Source organism: Rhodnius prolixus, unplaced genomic scaffold, assembly GCF_049639745.1.
Source record: "Rhodnius prolixus isolate KJV_2025 unplaced genomic scaffold, Rpr scaffold_7, whole genome shotgun sequence".
Classification (NCBI taxonomy): Eukaryota; Metazoa; Arthropoda; class Insecta; order Hemiptera; family Reduviidae; genus Rhodnius; species Rhodnius prolixus.
The window spans coordinates 30,020,480-30,033,165 of record NW_027411582.1 but is presented as its reverse complement, the minus strand read 5'-3'; the positions used below and the strand labels follow the sequence as shown (position 1 = coordinate 30,033,165).

Sequence of the window (12,686 nt, the reverse complement as noted above, 5' to 3'; positions counted from 1 at the left end):
TTTGTCTGACGACTTGTTTTTTATTTTATTTCAGAACAAAGCGCAACCAATGAGCGAGAAAATTGAAGGTTGTTCTGATAAAATATGTATTTTCAATCTTTTTAAACTATATTCTTAAAAAATAGTTAAACTTTAAATAATTTTATTTCATCCCCTCCCTATTTAAGCGTTTATATATTTTTGAATTTGAATAAAGCAGAATGTTGACCAATACTTTCGCAAACATGATAATGTAGAAGATACGCTTTTTCGGACATTTTCAATCATTACAGGAAAAATAAAACACACACAAAACACTAACGGTACTTTCTAAAAAACTAAAAAAGAAAGAGATAGAAACTTTTAAAAGTAATAAATCTGTCAACAACAAATAATACGACTATCACTACAACGTTAGTTATTAAAATAAATATCAAGATAGTCCAGACATACCTATAATATGACGTAATAACAACCAGCGCTACAGGTATATATATATATACGTATAAAAAAATCTTTAAAAGAGTGAGAAGGCCCCCTGCACTGATTGCTCCCCCACCACACACAATAGGTTTGGTCATCATTTACTAAACCCACCGCACACTAAAATAAAAAAAAGAAACAAAAAGAAACAAACTATCTATTTCTAAGAATAGCTTTTGATGACGCAACAGGAAAGTATCTAGAAAGGTCAAGAGAATTACGAATGTGTTAAAAAAAAAAGAAAGAAAGCTAGTCTGCCCCTTTCGAAAGGCCTTCCTCTACTACATGGGGTTATTCACACGAAATATCATTTACATGTTTATACCTGTATTTTTAACCGCTTAGACTTTTTTTTTTTTATTTACCTCTTAAAAATAACAAATTATATAAATAAAAATCATAATTAACTTTATTCCCCTCCATCCCCACCCAAAAAAAAAAAAATCAATCTTTTCCCCTTCACCTCACTTCTAAAATAATAAATTTAATGCAAAATATTTTTAATTTAAAAAGAAAAGAAATTAAATATATATATATATATATATATATATATATATATATATATATATAAACAGATGTATGTTAATAATCAGAGCAGTACTGTATTGAAACGTTGCCAAATGTCCATTTTTAAAATAAGCTTGATCAAATTATAAAAGAGTTACACAAATATATAAATACTTTTTAAAATAAATTAACTATTTCTTTTCTTATGTACAATGGCCCAGCCAAAACAACTAAATGAAAAAAGAATATATATGTATATACAATATACATTTTAATGCTATTTATGTATTTTAAATCTTATAATTTAATTAAACTGTTAAAGTAATCGCTATACTTCTATAAATAGATCTAATATATAAAGAAATGTAAGGGAAAAAGCAATTATATTAAATCTAATTTAATAGACCATTAATTTTAACAATTTTACAATTTCAGTTTTTAAAAAATAATTAATTTTTCCAGTAAATTTAAAAAAAAAAAAATTAAAATCAGCTGTGTAATGCCAAACTTCCCGCACTAGTGGGGGGAAATTCCCATTAGTGTCACTTTCCGCACTAGTGTGTGGAAAAACTTTATTGTGCTTCCTTGATATAAGAAGTTTTGTTATTAACATAAATATTTTCTGTAAAACTTTAATAAGCTTATTTAACGTAACTAAATAATTAAAAAAACGAATATTAAAAAATAAAATAAAAATTGAAAGGAATATAGAAATAAAAATAATACTTTAATAAATAATTAGATATTTTTAATTATAACAGTTAAAAAGGTTATAGTGTTACCTTATAGAAATTTAAAATGGATTCTAGTGATGCCTGTTTAGAAAACACTCCTCCATCAATAAAAGAAACAGCAGAAAATGTAATAAGTAATGTAAATACGTAAGTAATGTAAATAATTGTAATATAACAATAAATGTTTATAATAAATAAATTACTTTTTCTAGACTGTAAAAATGAAATTTTTAATTTTTTTAGTTAATAAATGGTTGCAGAAAAAATATAATATTTAACTCTGGTGTAAAGTATTTTCCTCACACTCGGCAATTTGCACTTGCAAACCCTGCCTCGCGTGAGGAAAAGTACTACTTTCCACACTTGTTAAATAAATAACTATTATTGGAATTTACTACGGCAACGATTGTTGCAACAAGGAATTGTGGTACCTGATAACAAAGAATAGGTAAAAAATCACGAGTGGAGAAGGCACCCAGTGGAGTCACTCCAGTAACGTGCTTTGCTCTCACGATAAGAGTAGATCACGAGGGCCATCTTCTCTTCAATCTCCTTAGAGGGATTACCTGGTAATGTGGAGGGAAGATAGGTGTTCTATGAGAGGGGTTAGGATGAGCTGCTGTAGAATGGTATGATGAATTTGAGAAAACGAGTGTTAGCAAGAACCTGTAATGAAAGGGATTTTGAGGTCATTATGGGCAGTGAGGTTAGATACATAGAACGGAGCGTTAAGAAGTTTTCGAAGTATTTTTGTGACTGTAATGCCTGGAGGCGTAGTGAGTTGTAGAACGCTTAGTCGATCCCCATACACCGATACCGTATGACCCCAAATAGGTCGCAGTAACAGCAGGTATTTTAGAGCCTTCTGTTATTTAGGTTGAGTTTCGATCGTTTGTCAAGTAGTCTGGCGAGAAGTTTGTGTAGCGATAGTTAGTTAGTTTCTTGTCTTTTCGAGTCTATGAGGGTCGTTTGAAAAGTCCGTGCAAAAATAAAAACTACTTAATTTTTTGGGGTAAACCTTTTTTATTTTTCAACATAGTCTCCTTTTAGGATTATACACATCGTCCAAAGCTGCTCTAGTTTGTTGATCCCTTCCGAATAATAGGATTTGTCCAAGTCTGAAAAATAGCCATTCGTTTCTGCAATTTTAGATTGTTCTTTGGCCTCAGGAGTGTAGTGATGTATCCATGTTTCATCCACAGTGACGAAACGACGCTTAAAGTCCTGCGGATTCTTCTGGAACAGCTGTAAACCGTCCTTGCAACACTTCACACGTTTTCGTTTTTGGTCAAGCGTGAGCAATCGCGGCACCCATCTAGCGGATAGCTTTGTCATGTCCAAATGTTGATGCAAAATATTATGTACCCGTTCATTCGAGATGCCCACAGCACTAGCAATCTCACGCACCTTCACTCTTCTGTCATCCATCACCATATCATGGATTTTATCAATGATTTCTGGAGTAGTAACCTCAACAGGGCGTCCAGAACGTTCAGCGTCACTTGTGCCCATATGGCCACTCTGAAAATTTTGAAACCACTTATAAACTGTTCTAATCGAAGGTGCAGAGTCACCATAATGTTTATCAAGCTTCTCTTTAGTCTCCTCAGGCGTTTTGCCTTTCATAAAGTAGTGTTTAATCAACACACGAAATTCTTTTACGTCCATTTTTTGAAAATCACTCGACTTCCTCGATTCAAACGAATGCCAAACACAAAGAAATAGACCGATCTGGCTGAAACTTGGTGTGTGTTCTTCCAAGAGATGCTACTAACTAAACATAACCTCGATACGCGCCAGTGGTGCTATCTCTCTGACTTTGCACGGACTTTTCAAACGACCCTCGTAGTATGGAGGATTCTAGGTACAGTCCAAGGTAGCGTACTTTGTCCACAGTTGGTACAGAAGTTTGGTTCAAGATGAAGGGAGGTAGGATTTTTCGTCTAACGAGTAAATCCAGTAAAATTTAATAATATTAATAATTAAGTGATATTATTTGATGGATTAATTGATATTAAAAAATAACTGATAGAGGGTGATGGTCATGACCTCCAGGAGGATCTAGCCATTGAAATCATCGATACATCAATGAATTCTAGATCGACAAAAAAAAGAATTAGGTTTCGATTTTAAAAATTGCAGTAAATTAAAAAAAAAAAATCGATTCATTAAGTCGATTGTAATTAAAATTAATTATATTGAAACCCATGAATCTTCAGCTGGATATTTCTAGTAAAACTTATCGCAGACATTATTAAATTTATATTTATATAAAAATTCCATTCCCTTTGAGTCATTCCATAATTAATTTGATCACGCCAATTTTAAAAACACACGCCACACTACAACATCGCGACGCATATTATGGATTTCTTTTCTAAACCATTAAATAAAATATGTACCCGTCTAACATTTTTTTTTTTTTTTTTTAAATAACCAAATATAACATATTCTATATTAGAAAAACTTATTTTTAAACAGGGAGGAGAGGGGAACTACATTATAAATTTCTTCTATGAAGCAAAAAATTTGAGGTTAGAAAAATATTACAAGTATTTGAAACATGTGTAACATTTACGTCTTTTCATCCAATGCCAACTAAATCAGTTGTTAGCACATTAATTTCATAATATATTATATGCATATGTAAACTTATAATTTGATTCACTGATATAGAATTCATCTTCTTTTTTTTTAATTTTTTGGTTAAAACAAGTTTGATGAATTAAAAATTTAATTAAATTTTTAATTAAATTAAAAAATTAAATTAAGACGGAAACGGAAGTGAAATCGAAATCTCTACACCAAACAGATTATTCTATCTCTGATTATGGATAAAGGTTCGAACCCTATCAGGGATGCAATAAACATGCCGTGCTTCAGATACAGATGTTTATCATCTTATTAAGATCTACGTAGATGTTTGTTCTATCCCTTTTTTTAGGATTCCTAACTTTTCCAGCCAGTTTAAGGGGTTGCCATGCTTAGATAGATGCGTTTAAATGTTAAGTTACGTAAAATACTGATTATGAATTTTATAGATTTATTTAAAGCAGTAGAGACATGATGAAATATGTATTTGCTAATATAGTAATCTGAATACATTCCAGCCATGAATACACAATGTGTACTTTAGCGTAAAATACTGGACACAAAATTCCGCAATGCGTCCAGTCCAATAATATAGAGTAGTCAGTTACATGGGAAATTTTTTAATAATTTTCAAAAAATTGTTTTTCCAAAAAGAAGAAAATAAAAAAAATAGCAATGACTTCAACGGAAGCAATACCATGTAATGTGCAATGGATCAGACAGACTGCTAACCGGAAATACATGTTTTAGTAGCTCAGAACATGCAAAGCTAGTGGTGCTTAGGGAACCCTTCCTGTAACTCGCAATCTCTTTCCCAGATTTACTTTAATTAAAGGGCTTTTAATACTTGTTCATTTCCTCTCACTATATATTTGTTCACTTCCTTCGAATTGGAACAGCAATATATCCACGGAGAAGAGAAAATTAACTCACCCAAAAAAAAGAGTACACCGATTTAATGGACCCGTAAGGAGAGGGATGAAATAGATTTTCGAGGGATAGACAGCCTAGTGAATTTAAATGGATTAAAAACGGAAACACAATACCTGACGAGACATGCTACAGGATATTAGGTAACTAGAACAGAACTTCTAGAATAAAACGTTGTAGAACGCTTGTACTGTAAAAGAAATGAACCACGTACATAACAGTCAGTAGAGTTCAAAGAAATGTACAAGAAATTGCGATGTAAGGGGACTACCAGGATTAAAGGACCAGGATAACTGGCTAGCGTGTGTACGTTACTGGAAAGAGAAGTTAGAGAAGGAAGTCGTCACAAGCCGATGAAAGAGGAAGACAAAGATTTGGATGCTGCAGGTTTATGCCTGCAAAGATTTTGGTCCATACTGGAATTTGTGGAATAAATTGATTTGTCTTTAAACAAATTAAGAAGGAGTACACCAAAACAAGGTACAAATAAAAAAGTATATGTATCATCTCTCTAGGGTCTAGTCATTCTTTCCTGGGGATCACTAAGAGTGTGCAGTTCGTGAGGCTCTCAGAGATTGGATCTGGAGAGACAGAATGAAAAGTACTGGGTGATGCTTCCTGGGGTCAAAGCACGGCAAGAGGGTTATGCCCTTGTTGTGCAAACAAAGAACCCAAAGGAGACTTTGGGCTTGGGCAGAAATCAGATTACTCTGATCACAGGCCTATTCACAGAGCATGGTAGGTTTCAGAAAGCACCTGCACAAGAAGAGGAGGAAACGGCCTCTCACCTGTTATTCGATTGCGTTGCAATTGAGTGGTTGCACTACGATATCTTTGGTATTTTGAGGCCAAAGGAGGAGATTGCAGTGCAGAAGGAACTGGTAGGGAAAGCCCTCAACCTTCCTAGAAGGGGAGGTTTTTATCTACTAGACTTAAGGGAAGGCACAAAAGCCTCTGGTGGCTGCTGTGCCGTGGGGTATGGGTCCTGTCATGCCTTTCAAAATCTAAAAAAAATCTAGGGTCTAGTCATTTTAAGAAAAAAAGAGAAAATTGTCCACAAAAAAAGAGAGTGGTTGATGCAGAAAATTCAAGAGAGGAACTTAAGAGGCATGCTTCGGTCAACGTAAAAAAAAATAAATTCCAAAATCTGTTGGAAGCACCGGTTTAAGCTAGGTTTGGGAATGCGATATCACCTGCAGATTCTATCTGGAGATAAAGGGGGAAATTCCAACACATCTCCTGACTGACTATGATGTTGTCATTATCCCCCAAATGAAGATCTGGACACCAAGGAAGTTACCAGGTGCTAGAAGTGGGCTTCTAGAAACCTTTTCTGTTCATAGGATTTCTTGGGGTATCCTTAAGACAGGAGGGCACCAGTAGGAAGGCACCAAAAAGTCTCGAAAGGAAGCAGTGCACTGTTCACATCTCTCAACTGCCATACTTTTGGGGTTTTTTGATACCCAATTTTGCCTTTGATTAGCTTTCCTCAAAAGGGTCTATGCATTACCTAATATTGCTGGATGAACCATATCTTGGCAATGGCTCTTACAAAATTTCTTTATAAATTGTTGTAAAAATCAATGATTAAATAAAATCCGAGAGTACCCGAACTTTGTTTATTCTTATGGGACCATTACACCGAATACTTCCTTCCTGAAGAACAGCCCCTTCATATGGTTCTCCTCGTATTATATTCTATGCCAAGTTTACAATAAAAAAAGAATCTAATGTTCTGTCATCTTTCAAAAGCCCGTTTCCACAAGAAAGCAAAGAGTTGTATTAATAGCAACTCGTAAAAAATAAATAATTAACAAAAGAAAAAAAAAAAAAATTAAAAGCACTAAACAAACTGTAAAAAGAATTTAGTTTTACCGCACTTGATAAAAATATTTATTCTTTTGTAGTGTCAAGAGATATTTTTAATTTTTATGTAACTGACAACTCGTGTTTTATGTGGGGAAAAGCAAGAGACAGTTTTAGTCCTATTAAATCTCCTTAAGATGAAGTTATGCAAGACTTCACAAACAGATGTGCAAAGCGTTTTTTGTATAACCCAATTGAAATTACAAAAAAAAGTACATATCTCATCTCACGAATTTATTTCATTCCAGAATCTCTTAATTACAACTGGAGATTTTTTGGAAAATTTACTTATGCAAATACTTGATTAAATTAAAGAATCTTTTATGAAGTAATAAAAGAAAATCTATATTTATATAAGGACAGGAAATAGTTTTTGTTTTAGTGAAAATAAATTCAACAAAACCAAAAACTAACACCGGAAGTTTCTTTTATATTTCATATCTATTTTTGGGAAGGTAATTATAAAGTAACCTTGATGATCAAGTCTCTAAAACTATAATTTATTATACTAGGCCACATCGGTAAATAATATATGTATATACAGGGTGTTCATTTTAAGACGGTTCAAATGCATTTCATGCTTAAACGGTTAATCTGAGCAAAATGTGGTAGAGGTAAAATTTGTTGCCCGTCACCTCTAGTTTCAGAATATGTAACTTGATTTTAGATTCCTGCTCGCGTACGCGGCTGACACGCGACCAAAAGTGAAGGTTCGCAGTTGCCCCCCATTTTCATATGCACAGTTTTAAAGAGTATAAAATGTTATGAAAGAAACCGGAAACCTCAATTCGATATCTTCAAAATTAAAGGTGCTAGGCCATTTCAAAATCTGGTATTTATTAATCCATATTTCAATTTTTTAACGTTATCAAAGAGAAAGAAGAGCACACGATAGGTCATTTTTATGTATTTTTTCATCCCCTTTCTACTAAAAATATTGCGAAAGCAGTAAAGCTAGTATTTTTCTTAATATCGGGGAAATAAGTCGTTTTCCGAGTGATTTTTCTAAGAAAAATCAAATGTTAAGAGCTTTAGATGTTCTCAAGCATACACAAAATGGCTAAAAATTAATTTTACATCTGTTACAAACAAGAAGGTTTAATAATTATTTAGTAATTTTGGGAGAGTTGCGTTTTAACAAAAAAATTGGAAACCTCCTGCCACATATTTAAGTGATCAATATCTTACATGTAAAGGATCAAACTTATTTCTTAATTTACCAAATAATGTACTTTACTCAACTTGTGAAGCATGTACTGTGCCTTCAAAGGTGCCTCTTCAGATACAGAGAGCAGTTGATAACCTGGCTTGCGAGTCTGAGGAGGCACCTTTCAAGACACAGTTCATGCTGCAAAAGTGCATTATTTGATAAATTAAGGAATAAATTTGATCCTTTACATGAAAGATATTGATCTCTCAAATATGTGGCAGTAGGTTTCCAATTTTTTTGGTAATTAAACGCAACTCTCCCAAAATTATCAAATAATTATTAAACCTTCTTGTTTGTAACAGATGTAAAATTATTTTTTAGTCATTTTGAGTATGCTTGAGAACATCTAAAGCTCTTAACATTTGATTTTTCTTAGAAAAATCACTCGGAAAAGGACTTATTTCCCGATATTAAGAAAAATACTAGCTTTACGGCCTTGGCAATATTTTTAGTAGAAAGGGGATGAAAAAATACATAAAAATGACCTATCGCGTGCTCTTCTTTCTCTTTGATAACAAGTTAAAAAATTGAAATATGATTAATAAATATCCAGATTTTGAAATGGCCTAGCACCTTTAATTTTGAAGATATCGAATTGCGGTTTCCGGTTTCTTTCATTACTTTTTATACTCTTTAAAACTGTGTATATGAAAATGGGGGTCAACTGCGAACCCTCACTTTTGGTCGCGCGTCAGCCGCGTACGCAGGCAGGAATCTAAAATCAAGTTACATATTCTGAAACTAGAGGTGATGGGCAACAAATTTTACCTCTACCACATTTTGCTCAGATTAACCGTTTAAGCATGAAATGCATTTGAACCGTCTTAAAATGAACACCCTGTATAAAAGGAAATAGAAATTTTAAATAATACAAGATTAATTCGTAATTAAAAAATTTGGGTATGAATCATTGATGTGAATTATGTAAGCAAGTGTATTGCGAGACGGGAACATGAGTGACGTCAAAATCTCTACACTAAACTAATTAGACTACCTCTGCTGATGGATGAAAATTCGAAACCCGTTAAGGATACAATTAACATGCCTTGCTAGCGGCGGATATAATCAGTGATATTACCCAGCACTGCCAACCTAACCACATTAAAAAAAAAAATACATCAACATAATCATCATTAATAACGTTGCCATTATCACCAACATCATCCACTTTTAAAATCCTTTTATTAAATAATTACATTTTGATACAATTACGTACAGATTAAGGATACAGTGGGTTATCTTAATTAGTGGTTTTATTTCGTTTATCTTAAGAGATTACTTCAGCTTCAGTTAATTCAATTTAATTTTTTTTTTTTTATTGTACACGTAATGAACATCAAATCTCTGCACATTCCTAATTATTTGCATTTTCAGCCCCCTTTAAGCATTTTAAGCATTAAAGTTCAAACTTTTTGAAAACAAAACTTGAGATTCTACAGATTGTGAGACTCTATATTCTTTCCATTAAGAGACAACTAATACGATTATCTCACAAAGATTGACTTCCGGAGCTCAAATGACGGAAATATCAAATGGAAAAATACTTAAAAAGTAATTGAAAGTGACGTTTTAAATCCCCAGATGTTTTAACTCCAAAAACCCCTTCTTCATAAAAATGCATTATTAAAGTAAACATCAATAGTGTTTTTTTTTTTTAAATCTAAATTTAAATTTGAGCACATGCTCTAATGTGCAATTTCTTTTTAAATTTTTTCCCCCCTCATTTTATTTATCTCCTAAATTATATTTAGTCCGCCAAGTGGCTAAATTTAGAGATGGTGTTTAAATTCTAAGAAGTACAGATAGCCTGTTTAAAAATAATATGTTTCTTTGTGGGAGGAAATATTTTTTATACGTTCACAGTAATAAATACAGGATATGGAGTGTGAATTAAATTATACTTTCTTTTTCTTAATGAATTTAATTTGATCAATTTTAATTTTATCCAAAATTTCAGTTTGCTGGCTTTTAGGGCACATAGGGCAAAAGTTTGGGTGCTGCTACAAAAAAATGGGGTAGCCCTCCAAAATAACTAGTCAGGAGTATTCTCTGGACTACTTCAAATAAAAAGAGAGGCTTTCTTGTGTGAAGTTAGTGTATAAAGAAAGAGCAGAAACTTCAGAAGTATTCTCTAAAGTATTCAAATAAAAAGAGAGGCTTTCTTGTGCGAAGTTTGTGTTTAAAGAAAGGGCAGAAACTTCAGAAGTATTCTCTGGACTACTTCAAATAAAAAGAGAGGCTCTCTTGTGTGAAGTTAGTGTATAAATAATAGACATAAACTTCAGAAGTATTCTCTAGACTTTTACAATTAAAAAAAGAGGCTTTCTTGTGTGAAGTTTGTGTACAAAGAATAGACAGAAACTTCAGAAGTATTCTCTAATATTCAAATAAAAAGAGAGGCTTTCTGGTGTGACGTTTGTGTATAAAGAAAGGACAGAAACTTCAGAAGTATTCTCTAGATTTTTTTCAAATAAAAAGAGAGGCTTTCTTGTGCGAAGTCAGTGTATAAAAAACTTGTTCAGTGAACTGCGAATTATTTGTAACAATTTACATACTTCAATAATAACTATGATAGCAATTTTAAACTGGTTGGGTAATTAAGCAAAAATATGAAACTTGTAGACATTAAAACCTAATCAAAAATAAGTTTTAAATAGTTGTGCCATTATTAAGAAAAAAAAGAACCTAAATTTAGAAATGTGTACATTTTTCATTTTATTTATTTATTTATTTTTTGTTAACAAATAATAAAGCGTTATCTTCAGTTGTTTGTCTTACAATAAAGATACTCTTTATTTACCCAACTATTAAGAGTGTAACTCTTCAGTTTGGGGGGGGGGGCAGGTAATTTCTATTCTTGAATTTCAATGAAATTTACTGATTTAGAGACTGGGATTGAGTAAATTGTGAATACAGCAATCTCTGTACCATATATTGAGTCTTAAATCCCTAAAAGAAGTCTTACGGACTATTGGCAATGAGTTGGATTCAGTCAGGGATTGCAGTAGTGAAGTGAGATTAAAGGATTAGAAGAAAAATAAGAGGAACAGTTTGGGAGCAGTTCTAGGCGAAGGGAATTTTGATAGTAATTTGTTTTCTTTGACTACGAAAGGAGCATTTCTGGATAGTTTTTGACTAGAAGTATGTTCTTCGGTTAAAGACTTCACCAAGTCTAGAAGTCTCAAAAAGGTCAAAGAGTTATTTGGACATCCGAGCCTTCAACTTGGGACACTAGTAAAAGTTTTTAATACTGTTCAGGCGAAGTATGAAAGGTAAAGCGATGAAAAGAAGCTGCTTCTTGGAGAAGGAAGGTTTACCTTAAGGACCTTGGTGGTAAATTCCACCAAAAAAAGTAAAATAAATTTTCGACGAAGGAAAAGTTTAAAAACAACTTCGAGTAAGGGTTAATAGGTGAATGAGATTTAAAGCTAATTGCTTCTATTTCATCAGAAAACTATAACTAGGATAACAAGATAGTTCAAAGAGAAGACTGCAAAGATAATAGGACAAAGATCACTTACCCATTAGTGTAGCTAATCCCATGAGTGTGTTATTAGATACAAGTGAAGAACCAAAACAGATATATATAAAGTCACATGTACACAAAATTTTGCGACAAAAAACAGTCACTGGATATTATTTCGACAAATTTGAAAAGTGGTAAAAATATAATTAATAAAGCGAAAGAAAACGAATTAGAATTAGTACATCTAATTTTGCATTTAATAACAATAATTTAAAATAAAATTTTAAAAAAGCTGGTGTCAATATTAAGAAAACTTCCGACTAAATATATATGTGTGCGATTTAACTATTAACTATAGTTTATTTTATACATATATACTAAACTAGAACCAAGTGACATGTACGAACTGTACGTCGCGGCTAAGTGATCTCTAACCAAATGTGCCTAGCTGAGTTTACCACTCCACTTCTTTTTGCCTTTAATCCCCACTCTATGCCAACTAAAACCCAATAGTGGCCGTCCGACCGCGGTAAGGGTGGGAGTCTGGCCTTGCCTACATCATACACTGTATAAAGTTCTATTAATAGAATCATACATAGTACTGGACTCATTTGATCAAAAATTATGTATATATATATAATGCATTTAAAAATCTCTAATTGCTTTAATTTTTATTTTAATCAATAATTCAGCGCAAATCATAAAGGCAATGCCAGAAATTGATGATGAGAATTTTAAATACTTTATCCCAATAAAGTCAAAAACTATTTCCTTTGAGAAAAGGAAGTTAAGTATCTCTAGGCATAGAACACTAAACTTACATTCATTAAACATATTTCTACGGAAAAGAGGAAGTGGTTAATTGCTAGATTGAAAACCGGAAACAATAAGGCTCCAAACATGGTTACCTCAAGGGTTG

General features: G+C 32.5%; 1 protein-coding gene across 13 annotated transcripts in view; it reads right to left on the bottom strand.

The window, feature by feature from the left end:
* HDAC4 (histone deacetylase 4) overlaps positions 1-12,686 on the bottom strand; it is a 304,732-nt gene that overhangs the window by 93,690 nt on the left and 198,356 nt on the right. For 3 of the 13 annotated variants that reach the window (XM_074114821.1, XM_074114827.1, XM_074114831.1), the window contains exon 1: positions 11,823-12,673. The exons of the other annotated variants lie outside the window; for them this stretch is intronic. In XM_074114821.1, coding sequence (XP_073970922.1) covers positions 11,823-11,844 — 22 coding nt within the window. In that variant the 5' untranslated portion in view covers positions 11,845-12,673. Of the gene's footprint in view, positions 1-11,822; positions 12,674-12,686 lie in introns of those variants that run through there. 13 annotated transcript variants of the gene reach the window in all.